Source organism: Suricata suricatta, chromosome 11, assembly GCF_006229205.1.
Source record: "Suricata suricatta isolate VVHF042 chromosome 11, meerkat_22Aug2017_6uvM2_HiC, whole genome shotgun sequence".
Taxonomy (NCBI): domain Eukaryota; kingdom Metazoa; phylum Chordata; class Mammalia; order Carnivora; family Herpestidae; genus Suricata; species Suricata suricatta.
Window position 1 is genome coordinate 66,156,056 of NC_043710.1, and position 22,949 is coordinate 66,179,004.

Consider the following 22,949-nt stretch of genomic DNA (forward strand, 5'->3'; position numbering starts at 1 on the left):
CATGAGAGGGGGAGGGGCAGAGAGAGAAGACGACACAGAACTGGAAGCAGGCTCCAGGCTCTGAGCTAGCTGTCAGCACAGAGCCTGATGCGGGGCTCAAACCCACATGTGAGATCTGACCTGAGCCGAAGTCGGACACTTAACCGACTGAGCCACCCAGGTGCCCCAGGACTTTTATTTTTATTTTTTTAATTAAATAGTTTATTACCAAGTTGGTTTCCATATAATACCCAGTGCTCTTTCCCACAAGTGCCCCTCAAGCATCAGACTCTTGATCTCAGTTCAGGTCATGATCTTGTGGTTCCTGAGAATGAGCCCTACATCAGGCTCCATGCTGACAGTGTGGAGCCTGCTTGGGATTCTCTCTCTTCTCTCTGCCCATACCCTGGCTTGTGCGCTTGCTCTCTCTCAAAATAATTTAATTTTTTTTAAAGATTCTTAAAAACTTTATCCATTTTGAGAGAGACAGAGACAATGGGAGTTGAGAAAGGGCAGTGATAGAGAAAGATGGAGCATCCCAAGCAAGCTGCACACTGTCAGCATGGAGCCCAAAATGGAGCTCAAACTCACACAACCATGAGATCATGACCTGAGCTGAAACCAAGAGTTGGATGCTTAAGTGACTAAGCCATGCAGCAGGCACCCCTAAATAAACAAAAGGAAAACAAATTAAATTAAGAAATGCTGAATAATAATAATGAGATGTTAAGTCAAAAGCAAAAGACTAATTTTGAAAATGATTTGGGACAAGTATAGATGGCCTCTGCAGTAATAATCTAACTTCTCTCTGCAGCCTCCACCAAGCTGGTATTTGGGAACTAAGATGGTGTGGACGTGTTCGGGCTCATAACCTAATATATTTATGCATTCAACAGCTAAGTTACCTCACTTGTTATAGAGTTAGTATGATCATATATTTTGCATATTTCCTTGTCAATGATGTCTGGGCAACAGAGCAGGAAGCAGAAAATGTGCTGCATAGAGGAAGTCCTTGTGAGAATGAAGAGTGGTCATCAGACTACACCACAGAGGGATACAAATTCTACATCTGAATTAACAACAGCAGATCATAAAAAGGACAGTGGACCATGAAACTAAAGACCTTACTCCTCTATTAGCTTATTGAGTTGAGCAAGTCCCTCTTCCAGAAGAGTTCCTGATTTCAATCTGTAAAATGGGTAAAATGTGGGTAATACTTATCGAACAAGCCCAGAAGCTGTGTTTCAGTAATAGGATGAAAATATTTACAAAGCACCCTCATAAACATACAAAACACTACTGCTGCGGCTGCTCTAATTATAAAAGGAACAGGCCATAGACCTGAAGTAGAACATCGAGACAAATCAAAATTTGTGAGAGTGTTAAGGAAGTTAACTACAAAAGTACAATTTCCCAGTTTATACAAAAATGGTTTAATGACAGCGAAACTTAAAAACTAGTAAAGTTAACAAAGTATATTGGCTACAGAGGACTTTTTTCCAACCATGGCAATACTATGCACATAATTATCAACGCAAAGTCTTTAACCCCTTTGTCCTGTACTCTGAATCCTACTTACTCTTCAATATGAAACATGATACAGTCAGAGGTTTCTTTGGCAGAATCATCACATGCATTAATATGCCAAACACCAAGCATTTTCTCCCTTAAACTTACCTGACTGAAGGCATCTGATCAGAAGACAAACAATTTTAATAAGTAGTTTAGGTTATCAATAAGAGTCTAAAAGGTAACAAAAGGTACAAAGAAAAATCCTTAAGGAAATTAAATTAAAACAAATAAAATTTACATTTTATTAAATCAACAAATATAATCACTTGAGTATATTTTTATTAGCAAAAAATAATGATACTGATGATAAAGAAAAAGGAAAAGGAAAAAAAATGCACCTCAGACCAAAATACCATAACAAAAATTTTGTGGAAGCTGCATTTTATTTGAAAATCCACCCATTTTTGCTAACATACATTTTAATATTGTAAACAAAAATAGAATCTGCAGAGACAATGCAACAAGTATGCTTAAACTCATGTACAGAATTGCTTTCCTACAACGAACTGTCCTTCTTAAGGCCCCTCTCAACCGAAACGTTAAGATGTATTTACACAAAGCACCGATCAACAGTGCAGTTTAAATTTTTTGTTAACTAAACTCTTGGCTAGACATTAACTTTAAAGATACTATTTCCCCTTATTTAAAAGGTACATGATCATAACATGGCGTGAGCCAAATAAAAGGTTTCAAGGATTTTGTCCCCTTCCCTCCCCCCATAACACCTCCTAGAGTTTTACTGAAAGAAGGAAAGTCTTGAAGTGAAAGCAATTCCTCACATTCATTTTGGAAAGGCCCTACTGTCAAATGGAAATAATGACATGCCAAGCACAAAGCAGTAAAGTTCCTTCCCAATGCACTAATGCTGAATTTAAAATGTAGTGCTTTTCCTAGTCAGTGAACTGTTCCCTTGCAAAATCCTAGGCACAGAATTGACTATAAGGATTAATGCATTTATAATGCTTCCCTAAATCCCATAGAAACTGAGAATTCTTAAGCGATTCAGACCTATGGACTTGCCTTAAAATATTTAGTGCTCTGTATGTCAGCTGAAAAGCGTTCGGAATCAGATTCAGTCTTATGGATAAAAATCAAACATACTGTGTACATCCATACTCATTTTCATAAGGAGGTCTGATACAATATTAATGTTACGTAAATTGATAATCATAAATAAATACAAATACTTAAGGAATGTCTACTGCAAACTGAATATATAATTTTTTAAAAAGAAAAGTTAATTTTAGTTACTGTTTCTGTATCTGTGAGGACTGGAGAAAAGAAAGATACTGGAAAATTAATTATGATTTTGATTCCCCCCAAAAGAGTCCTGTTGCATTACAGGAAAGGACACAGCTCTTCTCTCCAGGCAGCTTTTCCAAATACAAATTTTACACTTTCCAAATAAGGGCTTTTTGTCTTGAAAGGTTACTGATTATGGGTATTAATAAGAATTGAAAGAACTGAAGGGTTAGTCACCAAAAAGATCTTAGTCTGAAATCATGGCAATTCTTGGCTTTATAAACTGTATTGATACGTTCTGCTATATACTAGTCCCAATTTCCTTCATGGGCCTTCACTGGGTTACTGTAGCATTCTAATGGAAGAAGAGAGTTTAAGAGACAGCAGTTTGGATTTTGCTGGAAGTAAGTATTTGCTGCTTGAGCACTTGTCTTTTTGGAATAATTCCATTCTCTTCCATCTAGTTACATAAACTGTATCTGGGGAAAAAAAAAAAAGAGTATAAGTTGATTCACTGCACTGTAGGAAGTCCTCTCACAGATAAAAATGTTTTGTGGCTTTTTACCATTCAACTGTCCCTGAAATGTTTATAGCATATTTATCACAACCTTGATCACAAAACTAAGTCAGTATTATCAGCTTATCATGTGCCAAAAGTCAATATTTAAAGACTAATTATAGGGACTTCCAAATAGATCTAATTACTAAAAACCAAGAAATGGGTAAAGAAAGAAAATGAACATTTTTTTCAGTGACAAGTTCAGAACATCTCTCCATAAACACAAATAATCTATGTGAAAATCTCATTTAGAAAAGCAAAATTTGAATTATTATTTACATATGATGTCGTAAAATTAGAGATAAATTAGAGACAATTAAGGGAACTATAATATGCTTACTAAATCATTTCTTTATTAATTTAAATCAAAATCACAAAGGTCTACAAAAGAAAAGTTTTCAATAGGGCATAACTGTTTGCTCTGATCCTTCACTCATCATTTCCCTTAAACTGTCCATCCAAAGACATTACTGAAGTAGATGTGCTAATAAACTTGTCAAATCAGAAGAATACAAACTCTCAAAGATCTAGAAGCTATATCTGTACATTGTGGGTTAGAACACCAAGAAGAACAAATTACATGGTCTTCCAGCAAAAAGAGGCAGTGTGAATCAAACACAGAATCCTTCTCTCAAAAAGGGTAGAAGTATTCCCTTGCCCTTATTTTAAAAACAAAACAAAACAAAAAGTCAGTTTTGGGGAATATGTTACTATTTTTAAATGAAAAGGCACACATAAACATAATGCTTAAGAAAGTGTTAAAATGAATTCTTCACAACTAACATTCAAGGACATTATATTCAAACTAGAGACGCTCCTAATCAAGCTCTAATCCAATGTGTAAAATTATGTTGTTCTCTTCAAATCTTTTAAGACTGATGAAAACACCCAGCTTTTAAGGGTGGTATTTGATCTCATCCATCTGCTGTGGGCAGTGGATGCTTATATGTAAACATGAAAGATGGTTCTTTGATATCACACCTTCTAATTATGTTAAAGGTATTTTCCAAAAGTTGTTTGTCCTTATGTCCTATTTTGATCTATTTTTAGTCTTCACCTAAAGAACAGAGAAGGAGGAGGAAGAGAGAGAACGTAGAGTCCTTTAAAGAAACAAAGGAGAAGAGTGAATTGTTTAATACTTGATAAATTTTTAAAGTATTTAAGTCCCCATCTCCCCCAATAAGCAGCAATAATACCTAAAGTGATTTATAAGAAATCCTCCAAAGAGAGCTCTGCAAAAGGGTCCTTTCCTGAAGCTCTGTGAGGACTGTGACTGGAGGGGCTGGATGCTGCCGACAGCTGGGGGAAAAGAAGACAGAGAGAGGGAAAGAAAAAAAGATCTCTGAATGACAGAACATGAAAGCAGGAAATGTAATGAAAGAAGAAGTGGTTTTTGTTTTGTCATCTTTAATAAATATAAAAGGCAGTCTTTAGAGAAAATGGAATTATTAAGCAAAATTTCAATCACATGTCAAGTTAAAGGGTATCCAAATGGCATGTGTTTTTCAGAAAACAAATTGTTTCTGAAATTCCAGAGAAATAAAGTATTTTACTCAAAAAGGTCAATAAAAGTTGACCCACAGTTAAGACTTCTATGGTGGGTTGGGGGAAGAGGGGAAAGAAGTGCTTGTGATTTCTTTTTTTTCATTGAGAGAAGATGGCTCCCTATGTCCAAGGTATCTGTCAAAAACTGTGTGAAGTCCAACCTCAGTCCAAACCAAACACATCTAGCTGCAATGGTATTTCTTTCCTCCTGTCTCCTGCCTGCTTTCTGGATATGCTGTAGCTGATGCATATACTGTTGGAGGTGAAAGTCATCTTGGAGGTCACCTAGCCTAACTGCCCACACACCACCTTGAATATATGGAATACTTCAGATCTTTGATTATTTTCTACTTTATTACATTTGTTTGATTTTTGGAATTAGCTGCCATCGTTTAATTTGAGGAAAATCATTTATTAAACTCAATAACTTATCTTTAGTATATCTTCAAAGAAAGACAGTTCCTGAAGAACAAAGACGTTCATTTCCTATGTGTATCACCTTCACCAAACCTACTTTGAGTATTTCAAACCAAATACAAGCCATTTTAGTTTGGAGTAAACTTTATTATTTTTTTTAATGTTTACTTATTTTTGAGACAGAGACAGAGCATGAGCGGTTGAGGGGCGCAGAGAGAGAGAGAGAGGGAGACACAGAATCTGAAGCAGGCTCCAGGTTCTGAGCTGTCATGAGGCTCAAACCCATGAACTGTGAGATCATGATCTGAGCCAAAGTTTGACACTTAACCAACTAAGCCACCCGAGTGCCCCTAGTTTAGAGTAAACTTAAAAAGTTTTTTTTCTACCCCCTGCAAAATAATGCAAAGGTATGCAAGCACAGGGCTATTATGAAATGAGTCGTCCTTTAAGGGATGTTCAATTGAGTACTAAATCAAAGATGACCAAGTGGGAATAGTTTCAATTTATACTTCCAACATTCAAATCCTATAATGGATTTCAAGCCTCACAATCTGTCTTTGCTGGTTCAAGGTGATCTCATTTCTACCTTTAATTTTTTTAAAAGAAAAGCACTATAGAAAATGAATAGCCAATGACTTTCAGCAAATATTACATCACAAGTATATACAATTTGTTATTGTAAATGCTAAAGTCAATGTAAAGGTTCAGAAATCATCTTCAGTTATTTCAGTGGTTAGGTCATTTTCCTGACCCATACTTTGTTCTCAGAAATAAATGTTCTAAAACAATGGAAAGAAACAATAGAAAAGATGATGAAATTACACAAGCAGCTACAGATGGGAGGACGGAGCAGCTCTGTGGGTTTGAGGATTCAAAAAACATCCAGATAGAGACAGATTAAGGTACAACTTAATTGGAAAGATGTCTCCTCTCCCCACTTCCTTATTATTATTTTTAATGTTTATTTTTGAGAGACACACACACAGAACATGAGCCAGGGAGGGGTAGAGAGAGAGAGAGAGACAGAGAGAGAAAGAGACAGAGAGAGGGAGACACAGAATCCAAAGTAGGCTCTAGGCTCTGCGCTGTCAGCACAGATCCTGATGCAGGGCTCGAACTCATGAGCCCTAAGATCATAACCTGAGCCAAAGTTGGACACTTAACTGAGCTACCCAGGTGTCCCTCCTACTCCCCACTTCAGACCAAGCGTGGATGACCATTCAGAAGCAGAATGACTATAAGTGACCACCAGTCACTGAGCTAGAGGGAGTCCAAGATTAACTGGGTTTCTCTCCAAAACAGATTTTGTCTTTCACTTGAAGTTAAAAACAAAACCACCAAAAATCCCTGCTTATTGTGGATAGATTGCATCCAAAATCTCAAGTCTCCTATGAGAGCCCCACACTAAAATGTCTTCTTAAATCACACGTTTTTATAAGGATGGCAGGCAGTCTGAAGACCTGCCAGTCCCAGAGGAAAACGCCCCTTCTATTCTTCTCCATGTGGAGCATACTGCTAGGGAGAAGTCCCAAGGCTTACAAATAATGTTAGAGAAGATCAATAACCTGGGGGGGGAAAGTGCCAGTTTCTTCTTCTTCTTCTTCTACCACCACCACCACCACCACCCCTCTAAAATTGGTAAAATCTACACATGTTTATCAGTATGCACCTAAATTAAAACACTGAGAAAATAAGATCTAATATCCCTGTAATAAGTTTCAAATCATTAATGCTCATCTCAAGCAAATGAAACAGTGGACCAAATTGGCTTGGCTGACTGGCGAGTGCTAAGGACGGGGCCACAGAGCAGCCCTTGACCCCCTGATCCCACCCCTTCCTGGCATCTGCACCAAAGCACAGGCACACCATGCACTGCTAAGAAGCACGCAGCTCTGAGAAGCAAATAAGGATAAGGAAACATGCTGCAAAAGCCCAATTTCTGCTCAAGGAAAGGAGGGAGGACAAAAGAGCAAGACGGGGTAACAGGATCCTGGTGGGCGCACCTGCAAGTAAAAGCGCTGACCTTCCTTTACTTATCATTCTTGTGAGTAAATTAGAGCCGATGTAGGGCTCTAGTACTAAAAAACAAGTAATTTAAGAAAAAGAAAAAAAAATCCAACTATCTTCATTAACTGCAAAATCACCAACTTTTAAAAGCCAGAAAAAAACACTGTAAGTGACCATTCCAATTTGCGACTACAAATATGCCAACACAAAAAGACAAAATATAGCCAATTACCCATTTATTTCAAATAATATTCTCTATACCAATTCCCAAAGTGAAAAAAATTAGCATAGCTATCATGGTTTGTTCAAATTAAACTGATCTATACCAGAAATGAATATGCATTTTAAAAAAAGTAGTCATTCACTCTGAGTCTAATAGATATATGAAACCTCTTTCCTCATTTTATAGGAAAATAAAATATTGAGAAGCTAAGAGCAGCACATAAACAAATACTAAGAATTACAAGTAATTGTGATGGTAACTCTTAGCTGAAATTCCTCTACCCTTCCCAGCCACCCTAATCAACCTTTAAAAAATAATGTTGAAATGAAAATAAAAATTCTAATGTTACCAAAAACTTTTGCTTTTATCTCCAAAGCAAAGATTTTTTGGTTTTAGTGTGTTTTTAGTATAATCAAGACAGAGTATAGATATCGTAAGCTAATGTTAATAAGAGGCAAACATACTTTAGAGATTTTTTTAAACAAAGAATTCTACCGCTACACCAAATATCGTAAAACAAAAATGGTTACTCCTTCATTAGACTCCTGGTTTAACAGCAAAGAAAGAAAATTTCAGGTTAGAACAAGAAAATAAAAGCAGTCTCAAAAATTGACTAGTGCAACTAAAAGCTTTTGAGACAATAAGAATTGGATACTTAAGGATAAACCTCTGACACATCAATGGCTGTCCTTATAATTCTTAAAGAAGCAGCAGCTTTGTCACATCTTTTCCTTCCCTATGAATTTTGCAGTCACCCCAGAGCCTAGATAGCACACAGCAATGCTGTAGAGACTCACTTTGTCTTTGGTGGAGAAGTGAAGTCAACATCTTAAGAGAAAAACAGGTATTACTTCCTTTGTCTGGGATGACAGAGCAGAGTTTTGCAGAAAGGTGGCAATGAATCTATAATACTAGCCTTTTTAAAAAAAATTTATTTTCATGTTTATTTATTTTAGAGGGACAGAGTGTAAGTGAGGGAGGGGCAGACACAGAATTGGAAGCAGGCTCCAGGCTCTGATTTGTCAGTAGAGTCCGACGTGGGGCTTGAACCAACAAACTGGGAGATCATGACCTGAGCTGAAGCCAGATGCTTAACCAGTTGAGCCACCCAGGCACCCATATCCTGGCTCTTTAATAAAATGGGGCTTAGTCTATGCAGACCTGATATGCATATCTCCCTTTAAGACTGTCTTCAGGATTAAAAGAAAATATACATAAAGCGACCAGTATGTTGCCTGGCATATATTAGTAGCTCAAATGCTAGTTCAAACTTGCCTATCACCCACAATCAAATGCTCTTCTATTCTGAAAGAAAAGCCCAACTCAAATGTCATTGAATTTGTGATGCTCTTTTTCTTCCACTGTGATCTCAATACTCTTGTGTTTCTCTTCTAATAGTTCTTATCTTGCCATCAACCAGTCACTTGTGCATCCATATTATACTCACCCTTAAATGTAGGAAATATACTTTACCTGTCTCTTGTTCAGAAACTAGCAACAATTTACACATAGTAAGCATTCTATAACATGTTAAATTAAAATGCTTTTTGCTGATAAAACACAATATGTATAAAAATAAACATGTTCTACAAAGTAGGACATTAGAAACAAAACCTAGGACTTCTCTCTTAATTTTTACCTACTTAACACTTCTCTTTTTGTGTATTGCTGTAGGAATATATAATTCATAAATATACATATACTAAGGGTTACATGCTTAAAAAATATTCTGATAATGCTATGCAATTAAAACATTTAGAGACAGAAATATCAGTTCTAAAACTGAACACAGAATTACAGAACATCAGGACAGGAAGTTGTTTTGGATAATATGAACATATGAATATGAACAGAACGTGGCCAGGATACTACTGGTGCAATTGGATCCAGTTGCATAGAAACATAAGTATACGGTGTTGCATTCAGTATTTTATATTAAAGATAATGCTATTCTTTAGCTGTCTCTGTGAAGTGTGGCTAAAAGAGAATTCTCTACTGTGAAAGGCAGACGACCTGTCCTGGAGGTTTAGTCTAGTGCCTCTGATAACTGCTTCTTGGGTTTGTGCTCAACATAACCTCATCTTGGGCTTTTGCCATCAGTAATATCACAAAGCTATGCCAACATTACTCCTGTCCCCCTCAAAGCACTCCTCATCTTAAGGGCATCAGACTACTGCTAAAGTCTATAATAACTTACAACTGTTAACACGAAAGCATAAGTTATTCCAAAACGGCACCTAAAGTCATCTCATTATGGCATTATGAAATGCCATAGAATTATGGCCTACATTGAGAAATAGTTAAAGAAAACCAAACTGGAGAAAGGGAAATAGATTACAAGATTTCCTAAACTCTGGGAGGAAATATTATTAACTGATCTAGCTAAAAATAAATATTTTCTATATATCAGAAGTGCTTCCAAGAATAAGACAAGCCCTTTTAAAGTCCAACTAATGGGTGGGCATCATAGAACACTGGCTCAACTTATCTAAACTAAAATGCTCACTGTTGATTCCTACTAGATTTAAACTTCTTACCCCCCCCAAAACCAAAGACAATGAAAAGCTAAGGTTTATTTCAACTGGTACCATAAGACAAAGTAATTAAATATGCCCATAATGTATCGCTTATTGGCCATTTATTGGAAATATGGTACTTCAGATTGGCTAAGAAATTTTTTCCAAACTCAAACATATATATCCTTCTCTTTGCCTGATTTATATATTGGATTTCCATTAAAAATGTCTAAGGAGAGAGTTTACGCTTAGACATTTCAAAAAAGTTTACCCCTCCCCCAAAACAGAGTAGTTTATTTACTGGGTCCAAACAATATTTTAATTATTATAAAGTTTTATACTTCTGGGTAACACTACCTTCCATAAATGGTGAGCCAATTGCTACTGACACAGTCCTGAAGGTGATGTACCTTGGTTCTTATGAACAATGGTGACAGTCCACTGTACATGTGGACGATCCATGCCCTAAAGCATGCTGTGCTCAGCCTGACTGCCTCGTCACCACTGTGGCCTGTGTCTGAGTATTTATCTGATGTTGTCAGATAACAGTGAGTCATAATTATGGCTTCAAAATAATAAAGTATGATTATTTACAGTCAAAACTATTTGTAATACATGGAAAGAAATATAAATGGTATTAGAATTAGAATAAATTAAATTAGAATATGGGACTAGAGACAAGCACTGAAATGAGGCAACCTTATAAAATTTCCTTCTAAAAACAAAAAAGTTCCTTATAATAATCAACAAAGAAAAAAAACCCAAACCTCCACATTCCTAACTCAATTTCAAATATTTTTATTTGATCTTTATAGCAAACATAAAATACACAAGGTAAAATTACCATTTTACAGATAAGGAAACTGAGGCTCATCCATGTTACATAGGCAACTTGCCCTGAAATACTCAGTTAATGAGGAGGTGACACTATTGAATTGTGTCCTCCCACAAAAACATAAAGACCTAACTCCCAGGACCTATCTATCTATGAATGAGACCTTATTTGGAAACAGCATCTTTGCAGATGTCATCAAGTTAAGATGAAGTCATTAAAATGGGCCCTAATACAATAACTGGTGTCTTTAAAGGGAAATGCCACATGCAGAAAGACACAGGAGGCTGCCACATGACAGAGGCAGAGAAATGCAAACCAAAAAGTGACTGGGGCTACATCTTTCCTTCTGGGCAAGAAGAAAGGAAGGATCTTACTCTGGAGGATTTGAAAGGAGCATGGCCTTCCCGATACCCTGTTTTCAGATTTCTAGCCTCCTGAACTGTGAGAAAACACATGACTGTTTTAAGCCATCAAGCTCGTGGTCCACCTCATTAGAGGCAGTCCTAAGATACTCACGGTAGACTCAAATGCAGATCTGCTGACTCCCAGGCAGGTGCTTTGCTTCCTCTCTAAACTCTTCTATCCCAATTAATTTCAACTTAGCTAGAATTTATGGTTATATTTAGCATACAGGGAAAAGTTAAAGTGAGAGTACAGAAATAATTTTTTAAGGGACTTCTCTAGTAAATGTTAAAAACAGTCAATAAACTACTGTGTTTTCTATCCACACAGGGCTGTATATGGTCACTAGTGTTGATCATGAAGATTTTGTAGAACTTTACAGTCATTTAAGATTTTAAGAATATGTTCTGGTTTTAAGACAAGAAATTAGATCTCTACTTTTTACGAAGAAAGTCCTCATCATAAGGTCTTACTCTGTAGGTTTTCTTAGTATCGTTAATTGTCGGCAGACGAGACTCCTCAAATTTTTAACTGATTCAGGTGTGCCCTGGGGACTATAGAACCACTCTCACCTATGGTACTAGATCCCACTTAACGAAATATACTTCCTTACGATCTCTCTACCAGGCAAGAATAAATGAGCATGACACACTGCTGACAAGGCAAAAGGCCTTCTTCACAGAAATCCAGCTGGGCAGATCAGCTGACAGAAGAGGCATTGCCAATACCCGCAATTAACACACAAGGAACGAAGGAATGAGGGAACAAAGAAGGGAAGAAAGAGAGAGAAAGAAAGAGAGAGTAATAGGGAGGGAGGAAGAAGAAAGGGGAAAAGAAGGGAGGGAGGAAGAAAAAGAAACTAAGCCCCAATAGCAAAAAGAGCCACTAATTCTGACACACAAGAAAGTCACTAAAAAGGCAATTTTTTGTAAGACTTGAATTATTCCTATAACTAACAGTGTTCCTATTTAGAAGGGTAAAAGGCGCACACATAACAAGGCATTGTTTCCTTTCAGACACTTAAGTGATGTCAGACTTACTTAAAGTTGGCCAAACTGGCCTTTACAAACAAAACACAGCAGCCATTTTGCATCTTTAGCCATATCCTCCATAAATAAAACTAGCAAGCCCCCATTAAAAAAAAACAACCGCCCAAAAAAACTACAACAATACCAATCAAGAAACCAACAAAACTCTTAAAAGCTTACTTTAAAAATGAAATACCCAAGTGTAAAACTCTGGTTTTCATATTGCTTTTGGTAGAACAGATTGGTATGGGATCAGAGTGAGTTTCTCGTGTAAGGAAGTGACAAGAACTAACACAACATTCACTCCCCCAAGATCTTCAACAACATATAAACAGCCTGATAAACATTCACTAAAAGACTATATTTCATATCATAATCACTTTCAAAAGAAAACTGTAACTAGATTCAACTGTCTCCATGCTTCTAACAGAATAGCTGCATATTGCAATGTGGGGTGAGCTTAACAAACTATTGGCCAGCAATGGACATCTCCATGTATACACCAGTATGTATCAGTAAGATTTACATAAAACACCATTAAGAGAAGGTGCAAGAGTTCCCATTCTACTCTAGTTAACAAAAAGCACACTTGTAACAAGCCATCAAATAGTGAATAGAACTGGGAGAAAGCACAGAAGAGAAAAAAAAAATCACTAACCACAGGGATCTGGTATTTTCTATTTAGTCAAAAACCTAGGAAGACACGCTAACGTAGAACATCCTTTTTTTAAAGCTACAGTTTTGGACATGAACAGAAGAACATCATCCCCATCTTTTTAAGCAACAGTGAACACAAAACTATCTAAAAAATACAGAATAAGCCAGCACAAAAAAGTGAGATGAGAACAGAGAAAGTGTATAGTAAGTTGTAATTTCAATATTACAGTGTAGTCTATTAAAGATAATATCCTACCGAACAGTCTAGTCTGAGCTAAAAGCCATCTGGAAGGTATTAGTGAGCAGGCACCAATGCAGCATTTAGAGTAACCTAGATATAATGTAGGACACAGAACACATAGTTCGGAATGCCTCACTAAACGAAACGCAATAAGATAAACAATATCTAGGAAGGCTGAGATACTCTCAAAACTTTAACTTGATTTAGAGTAAGTAAGCAAGAGACCACAAGATACAAATAATGTTCTGGGTGAGTAACGGATCTCAAAAAGGCACTTCAAGGAGCAGGGAAAGATTTTTGGCAATGGGTGCAGAACTGGGATTTCATTAAAAGATTCTATTTTAATAGGATTTCATTTTACATATAAATTACCATTTGCTTTATCATTTTACCATGTACAAAGAGATATTATTTGTCTTCAAGGAAGTATGAATCTAATTGAAAAGGTGGAAGAAATGATGAGAGAACTAAAAGGTAATTTGTTAAGAAAAATTATTCTTGTTGGTGGGGGGCGAGGTGTGCCTGGGTGGTTCAGTGGTTTAAGGGTCCAACTTTGGCTCAGGTCATGATCTCACTGTTTGGAAGTCTGAGCCCCATATCAGGCTCTGTGCTGACACCTCAGAGCCTGGAGCCTGCTTCAGATTCTGTGTCTCCCTCTCTCTCTGCCCCTCCCCAACTCATGCTCTGTCTCTCAAGAATGAATAAATGTTAAAAAAACAAACAAACAAACAAACAAAAAAACTATTCTGGTTACAGTTAGCATTTGAATGGGCAAAATTAATCCACGGGACTACCTAACAACAATTAAAAACTAAAACACAAAAATAATCTCACCTACTTCAAAGATAAGCAGTTTGTTTTAATTATTCAAAACAGTCAATCATGGGGTATAAGAGTAGCTCTTGGTTCATGAGTTTGAGCCCCGTGTCAGGCTCTGTGCTGAGAGCAGAGCCTGGAGCCTGTTTCGGATTCTGTCTCCCTCTCTCTCTCTCTGCCCCTCCCTCACTTGTGTGCTCATACTCACTCACTCTCTTTCTCTTTCAGAAATAATAAACTTTAAAAAAAATTCAATCATCAAATTAAAGATATCTTCATTCCCTAGGTGACAGGCATCAAATATTTTAGTTGACAGTAACTATTAGCCAACAAACTAAACCGATTTTAAACACTGCTCTAAATTATATTACAATGGTTATAAGTGAAAAGAGATCAATGAGGAACAAGTTACATGATAGAAAAGGAGATTTTTTTAAAAAATTTATAGTTTATCGTCAAATTGGCTTCCATATAACACCCAGTGATCTTCCCCACAAGTGCCCCCCCATGACCATCACCCCCTTTCCGCTTTCCCCCTCCCTCTTCAGCCCTCAGTTTGTTTTCAGTATTCTAAAGACTCATGATTTACCTCCCTCCCTCTCCCTAATTCTTTCCCCCCTCTGCTTCCCCTCCCCATGGTCCCCCGTTAGGTTTCTCCTGTTAGACCTATAAGTGAAAACATGGTATCTGTCAGAAAAGGAGTTTTTCAACCAGCTTCACTTGTTTGACAATGTTCAAAACTATTACGAGTTAGGTCTTGTTCTAAGAACCAGGGAGACATAAGTACAAACACAGAAGCCTGCCTCCATGAGGCTTACAATCTACTACAGAAGTCTCATGCTACACTGGAAGGATGGATGTATGGATGGATAGACGGATGGACGAAAAGACAAACGGGACAGGTGAACAGACATCAGATAGTGGTAAGTTCCATAAAGAAAAATAATACAGGATAAGGAAAAGAACTTTAGATCTCAGAAGTACTGGAAGGCCATGAGAGAGGACTAAAGAAATTAGTAAAGAATGAGCACTGGGAGATGTATGAAATTGCTGAATCACTACACTGTAAACCTGAAACTAATATAACACTATGTGGTAACTAACTGGAATTAAAATAAAAACTTAGAGGATAAATAAAGAATAAATCTACTTTATGACAGATAAAGGCCTTTTGGCAAAGATAAGCAGCAGCAGAAAACTGGATACTTACTGAGAACTATAAAGGCATGGGAATTGAAGAACCTGAATGTTCTGCTTACTCACTATGATTCTTATAAATATGGAGACTTTGTGAGGGAGCTGTTAAGACAGAAGGAAAGCTAAGGGGACGATTCATATGTTCAGTTGTATTTAGATTCACTTCCTTACATTTTAAAACATGGAGATAAGATGCTAAAAATACTGCCTATAGGTTACTGGAGTGTCTATAAAAAAGATTAAATTAGAAAGGCAAGACACACAGGGAAACTACTGTAAAATAAGCCTGAGATTAAGGGTTCCTGCATAACACAAGAAGGGTGGGTCTAGTGACAGCAGAGGAACAATTAGTGGGGCTTTGTGATGAGACACCTGGAGAACAAAGGGAAAAAAGGAATTAATAAAAGTAACATTAAAAGATTTAAGATTCTGATGCTGTATTGATCCAAACTGATTGAAGCCTTTTTGAGCCCTTCATTGCCGCCTGATTTTTTTTTTCCTATTATCCATTTGCTTCCTTTATGTACTTTCTTCAATCTATAATATTTAAAGTTAAGTACTCACATCAATTTGACTTCATAACTGGAAGAAATCAGTTAATTATTATCAGCAATAATAGAACACGATTGCTCTAATGTTCTCATTCTTTTCTCCTCTGACATAATTTGATGAGGAAAATGTAGTTCTGCCACTGTCTCTTTTCGTGCACTTTTTTGGTATTTCAGTGAGTTATATGGATTTTAGAAGGCAACAGGATACAAAACCTGGATTAAGAGCAGATGCTAGGGAGCCAGCACTTTCTATAAAGGTAGATTTTTACTATGACTTTTTTAACCATCTATTTTTTGTTAGATTTTTAGTATGACTTTTCTAACTATTTTTTGAAAAAAGCAAACTTCATATAAGTTGTTACAGTAAAGCTGAAAGCATTCCCTACAACTACAGATATCTTGACATCTATAGTAGTTATATTCTGAAATGTGTAAGTGTACTTTATAATCCAGCAGGAAACTCAAAGATTGGCAGCGTTTCAGTGCTACAGTAGCCCATTAGTACAGAAGCAGGGTGGTACAAATGAACACTGAACCAGAAATCAGGGATTCCTGGGGATAAGTTGCATTTCACCATTTACTTGGCTGAAGAACGTTTCCAAGTCTCAGCTTTCTCTATCAGTAGAATAGGATGGTAGGCCCATCCACCTTGGGGTGAGACAGTAAGTGTGTGGAAACAGTCATGCCACATCCAAGCTTAAGGTTACGATGTATTCTGTTTCCAAGACAGGAGCCTGCAAGGTAAGACCCAGACTGGGGATATAGGGTTTGGCCACACATCAGGCAAAAAAATTACTGTAGTCAGTTGCTCCTAGTAAATGTATAGCTCTGGACTACAGCTTTTTCTCTTAAATACATTTAAGATGCTCATCATTTAGTCCAATCAACAACAACAAAAAAAGATTAATTTTTAAAAATAAATGATACTGGGGTGCCTGAGTGGCTCAGTCCGTTAAGCATCCGACTTTGGCTCAGGTCATGATCTCACGGTTCGTTAGTTCAAGCCCCTCATCAGGCTCTCCATTGGAGTCTGGAGGCTGCTTCAGATTCTGTGACTCCCTCTTTCTCTCTCTTTGTCCCTATTGCTTATGTGCTTGCTCTCTCTCTCTCTCTCTCTCTCTCAAAAATAAATAAACATTAAAAAATTTTTAATTAAGTAAAATAAATGATACATATCTCAAGTTAAAAGTAGAGATAACAAAGAAAAAACTGAAAAATAAAAAATAAAAACGAAGAAAAAACTAAATCACATGAGGAAGACATAATCTCAAAAAAATATCTATATCAATAGTTAGGGAAATCAACATTTTAAAAGATTATCAAAATCTAATATATTTCTTTAGCAAATTAAGCCAGTACTTGGACCTCCTATGGGTAAGAGGAAGAAAAGTGTACATATCCATAATCGGTTTTATAAAAACAAACACATATGAAATAAATGACTTAAAAAAGTGATGGCTGCATGAACTACCCTTACTCTCAGTTATCTTTATCATAAATACTCTGGTCAAGGAACAGGAAGAAAAGATCACTTTAACATTAAAAAGAGAGGCATCTGGGTAAATATATAAATTGCAAAGAACATAGATTTTACCTTTTAATCAGAATGAAATTCACTACCCTTTCCAAGTCATGGGTACTCCCTAAGATGCTAATTTATGAAATGAGTTAAATTCTTCAAAAAGGCTAAAAAACAAAAAAGGATGGATCCCCTGTGCTTCTGGAGCCTAAGAAACACGGAGACTAGATTCAAAGCTAGATCAATACAAACTAATGCTGGCAGCGTAACTCTGGATGTACTGACAAGCACATGTATTCAAGTGGGAAAGAAATAACAAGGCCATTACCAAATCGTCACTCGAATGTTTTCAACGAAGTATTAAACACATAAAAGTAACCAATAGGTTGGTGTCAGAAGCAGTGTAAGAAAAGAAGTATTTTAAAAATTGCATGTGATTATTTCTAATTGTTAAACAATAGGAGCAGAGCCAAAGATAAAAGAAATTCTATCACTTCACGAGTGTGTCTCACCCACTAGTATGCCACAGAGAAGTGACTATCAAATTTTACATCTCTCCCAACCATGAGGAAAAGTTTAAAAAAAAGAAAATCCAGATTCTCCTAATGCTGACAAAAATGGGAAGAAAATGTGTGAATATCTGGGGTGAAATTTCAAGACCTGGGAGAGGGTCTAAGAAACATCTGAAGTCTCTCCTTTAAAGAAATTAGGTCAGCATGGCATTTCAAATTTTTTTGTTTTGTTTTGTTTTGATTTTGCCTCCCACCCCTCTATCCCAGTTTGTTTTTAAATACAATCCTCAGTGGCAGGTAATTATCTAATAAAAAAATAACGTTCACAACTTTCTGTACTTGTCCTGTTGGACAGATATCTCAAGGGCAACATCTTTCAGGTAGCACCATTCCAACGAAGGCACTAGAGCTCGAAGTTCAAGGTTTTTAGTGTTCACGAAGGAAAGCAAGCCAGAATCATAAACAGAAAGTAGGTTCCTTAATCTCAAAAACCAACTTCTTGATTGACCAACTACAAGTTATTGAAAATTTTTCATCCTTAATGTTTCTAATTTTCTGTCCTTTCCTTCCAAATAATATTCTTAAAACCTCTTAGATGATAAAGCAAACAAGCAACATCCACCATCAAGGGGGAAAAACACTAGTAACTTGTTTCTCAAGTTTATAAGAGGAATTCTCACTATCATATTCTTTCCACATCAGGCACATTAAAATAGTTACATATGGCACATTAATACCTGTGCTCCTGATACAGGACCAAAGGGGTTTGGTGGTCTCATGACAGGCTGGCTGTATATTAAGGTTGGTTGTGTCATTACAGGTACACTTCCCATTTGAGGAGGCTAAAGAAAAAGAAAAATATTAAGTTAAATGATGTCGACTGACATCTCCCTTAAGTAGTAAACAAGAAGGATGCTAGTATTGAAAAGTACTAGTATTTTTGCTTTAATTCAAAGGAAAACTTCTTGTAAACACAAATAAGGCTGACAGCTACAAATTCTTAAGTTTTTTTTTAAATCATTAATATGCTCACTTCTAAAGTTTGTTTTAAAAAAAAGCTTAAATTTAAGAAAAACGTAAACTTTACTACAGTATGGCAGACAAAGCAATTCAAACCAATCCCAAATTTCCAATTTGTCAGTTTTAGACATAGGAAAATTTAAAATTGTAAAATAGTGAAGCTATTTCAAAGTAAACTGCCGCTTTTATATATTAAGTCAGGTCCTTATGCCAGTATGCAAGCAATCACAAGTGAATACAGTTGTTTCTTTGAAGAGGTTTACTCTCTATGGTTCTTTCATTTTACTTCCGCTACTGATTGGAAGAACCAAGAAGAGGTTTAAATAACATATAAAGAGCTTAGTTCATTCTTGAATAACCGAAAATAGAATCCCAACCAACCATCTCTTTCTTTAAAAATTACTACTCCGTTGTATAAAATTAGCATAAATAAGTGACCAAATAGAACATATACAGACCACTACATTATTTTGGTTAAAATGTCAAACTCTGAAATCTTTTCTTTCTGTAAGTTCTATTTAAACTTTCAACTAAACTCCTATTTATAGCAAGAGCTTCACTTTAACCTTTGAGATTTTGTGCACACTCCTTTCTTATAATCGCCCATCCAAAAGCTGTGAAATTGTGGGAAAACAAAGTACATCCAGAAGATGTAAATAAAGAAGTAGCACAGCAGCTGCAGTAACAATACCAAGGAATGTGGTGCTGCCTCCTATTGGCAACAGTACCTCAAACACATATGGGAAGGGAGGAGGGTGGGTAAGGTTTGAAGTCACTACCTCCATTTCTTATCTAAGTGAGTGTATATATTAAGAAAGCTAGGAGAGTAAAGGCAGTGTAGAATGTGGATTGTGGGCAGCTTAAAGGTTTAAAGAACTATTTCTGTATAGCAATCATTGTCAAAGGAAAGTTTCTCTGGACTTACTGAATTTGCTCCAACACAATTCGACAAATGTAATTCCTCGCCTTCCTTTACAGTATTAAGGTTGTTATAAGACTTCAATGGTATTAATGTAAAGTCACACAAACAAAGGGTTGGAGTTAACATTAATGTCTAAAAGAGTCTGTAATGAAGTAGAAAATGCTTAGCAAAGTTATGAGGGGAAAAGTAAGCTAAGTAGTAGTGGGAAAATTCATAAATAATATCAGCTGTATAATGACTATTCTAGAAATATCTATGAAACCAATGCTCTGAGATTCCGTGTTAGGTGCTAAGAGTATGTGTGGCACTAAGTTCTTTTTTTTAGTTAAGTTTGTATAAAGGCATGTTAAATATAAGTCAATTTTCAAAATGTGTCTGGAAAGATACTTACGATTCCATATCCTATCATGCCTGTTGGTGTAGTAGCAGGATAGGCCATTACAGGAGGTGCCTGACATGGTGAAGAAAAAAATAAACAAGGATATATGTAACTCATGTATGTCAACTGAGTTCAAGGAATTAATAGCTGTAGTTCCACTAAAAAGAATTGCTAAGACAGCTGTGATTAAATGTGACACTTGTGATCATTAATAACTGTGTCAATTAATGCTCAATGAAAAAGAGTTATCTTGAAATTAGCAGAAAAGCAGAATTATTAGAAAGAAAAACTATCATTTAAGCTTAGATACAACAGTGATGTAAAATTTCAATTGCTTTTTACAGCTTTAAAAATCTTCAGATTTAAAAAAATTTTCAAAATTCTAAAAGTTAATGTCTATCACTATCAATAGCATAAAAAATGTTTACCTAGAAAAAGTTAAATTACTAAATGTTTTCCTAGGTACTTCATTTTCTGAACAAGAAAAAATAATTTGTAAAGATCCCCAATCAATTAACAATCTGATCTTCCAAAAAATTAGTTTCTAAGGACCTCATTCACTCTTTTCAAAGAACCCCGAAGATTTCAGAACACTACTAAATAGGATTATTTCTATGACGCACACAATTCTTATACAGAGTATGTACATTAGCATTCCTTCTAATTTACTCTATAAATTATTAAACTATCTTCTGCAAAGCGCCAATTTGGAAGAGGAATAAATTTTTAAGTCTGTTTACACTTTAATGCTTAAAAGAGCCACCTAGTCCTAGGATGTTTAGGTTCCCCTCCTCCTTCTACTTTAACTCCTGCTCTGTAAATACACAGTCTGAGCACAGAATCATTTTAAATATATTTGCTGTCTTAACAACAGTCCCTGTGTTATCTTATAATGAAAACTGAAATTGAATACAGGAGAAAGACCAATAACACTGCTGAAACATAAAAAAATAACTGAAATTATATGGCAATTTGAACATATGCATGGAGAAGTTAAATGAAGCATAACTAAAGTGAACAGTTAAAAGTTTAGTATTTGACTGAGCATGTAGGACTTATTGGTCTCTCCTTACTTAAAAACCAAGGGCTGCAAGAGCAGCAAACAAACTGCCAAGTACAGCAGAAGCCTGTAAGATTTCATGCAATTGTTATTTTCAACATTACCACAATCAACATTTCCCTTCATTCAGAAATCATCAAGTGCATAGTGGCAGCACAGATACACACACAGACACCCAGCCATCTGGCAGCAAATGGCAGAATATTAAGCAAGAAAAAAAAAATCTGTATTTCCCATGCCACCACCAGAGTCAATTCTGCAACACATCCATGAAATCAGTAGATGCTAGAAAGAATTTTTGGCACATTGAAAATCTGAATGTGAAAACAAGTATAGCTGGAAGGTTATGAGATTCTGCTACAGCAGTGGTTAATAGCATGCCAATTTATTGCAAAAAGGCTAGTTTTGGGTCACTTACGTATTGTGGAAAATGCATGCCATTCTGTTTTTCCCAGGAAGAACAATTACATAATGCAATAACACTGGATTAGAACAAGTACTTACACAACAGAAAATACACAGAGCATTTTAGTTCACATGTACATTCACTAACTACCTAAAATCCTTTGTATTTCCAAAATCTAATGGAAGAACACCTATACTAAAACACTATCAAGGTTACCAGGAAATTTAGTCTCCAGCATCATCCCCTTACATACCTAATAGTTTATTATAAATAGTATAAAACATAAATGCAAAATTCAGTGCATCCCATAAACAGGGTTGCATCATATCTAAAATAGAAAAAAAGCAAGCAGTAATTAAAAGTAATGAAAATCACATCTATTAACAAAATGCCAATGAAATTTTTTAATTAAAAAAATGTTCAAAAACCTTGACAGTGTTTATGGATTAATAAAAAGGTTAGAAATGTAAAGAAATGTCATAAGCAGCAGTTTATCTAAGTAGTGAATCACATCACCAGTCCTATATGTTAGTCATTAAAAGGAAACTCTATGAAATACATTCAAAATTTAACATTTTAACAAAATTCTTAAGAGATGACACACAATGACACAGTACCATAAACATCATCAACTTACATAAAAATCCCAAATGGTTAAGTGCCTTTTCCATTCTGGTAGTCAATATTCAGTCAAGTGCTATCTACAAACTTCTAATATTTCATATAGTCTAACATTAATTTAATAATAAAATATTCACTGTAGTTTCATATCAGCATTTGGATTTATATCAGGCCTCTTGTATTATCAATGTATGATTCACACCTGATGCTACAAAACTAGCTTCTTGTCAGCCCCTGGTCAGTGAGGCATGTAATAGTGTGGAAAAACACTGGATTCAGAGTCAGAAGGAATGAATTTCAACTGCAATCTGCATTCTAGATGCTTTGTACTTAAAAACAATTGTTTAACTTTATTTTTATAATTGGGATGATATCAATTCAAAATTCTCCAAGAATGTACTATTAACAGATGCAAGATAGGTATGTGTAAAAACATACCACACTACTTAACTGCAAGGATTTATTAGTAGTAATGGCAGTGAACCCTATCAATGAAAAATTGTTGCCTTAAAAATGTAGCTAAATTTCATTGTCATTTTCCAATTAAGAATACTAAAGCTAACAAAACTTTCTGGATAATGTCACAAGTTTTAGCTCAACTCTAGTAATTTTAACATATGATTAACCCCAGGAAAATAGGGCAGTTCTCTAGAAGGGATTTAATTAACATGTGGCTGTTAACAGGTGTAATGGTGGTCTCTAACAACAACAGGAAGGCTACAA

The 22,949-nt window shown here is 35.9% G+C and overlaps 1 protein-coding gene across 13 annotated transcripts in view; it reads right to left on the bottom strand.

The window, feature by feature from the left end:
- Nucleotides 1-1,901: 1,901 nt before the first annotated feature.
- Nucleotides 1,902-22,949, bottom strand: part of PICALM (phosphatidylinositol binding clathrin assembly protein) — a 106,915-nt gene continuing 85,867 nt past the window's right edge. For 6 of the 13 annotated variants that reach the window (XM_029914830.1, XM_029914823.1, XM_029914828.1 and 3 more), the window contains 4 exons: nt 20,152-20,211; nt 18,556-18,660; nt 4,549-4,651; nt 1,902-3,272 (listed from right to left, as the gene is read on the bottom strand). In XM_029914830.1, coding sequence (XP_029770690.1) covers nt 4,559-4,651; nt 18,556-18,660; nt 20,152-20,211 — 258 coding nt within the window. In that variant the 3' untranslated portion in view covers nt 1,902-3,272; nt 4,549-4,558. Of the gene's footprint in view, nt 3,273-4,548; nt 4,652-16,150; nt 16,522-18,555; nt 18,661-20,151; nt 20,212-21,617; nt 21,642-22,949 lie in introns of those variants that run through there. The other 7 variants (XM_029914829.1, XM_029914819.1, XM_029914818.1 and 4 more) reach the window with 3 other exon arrangements.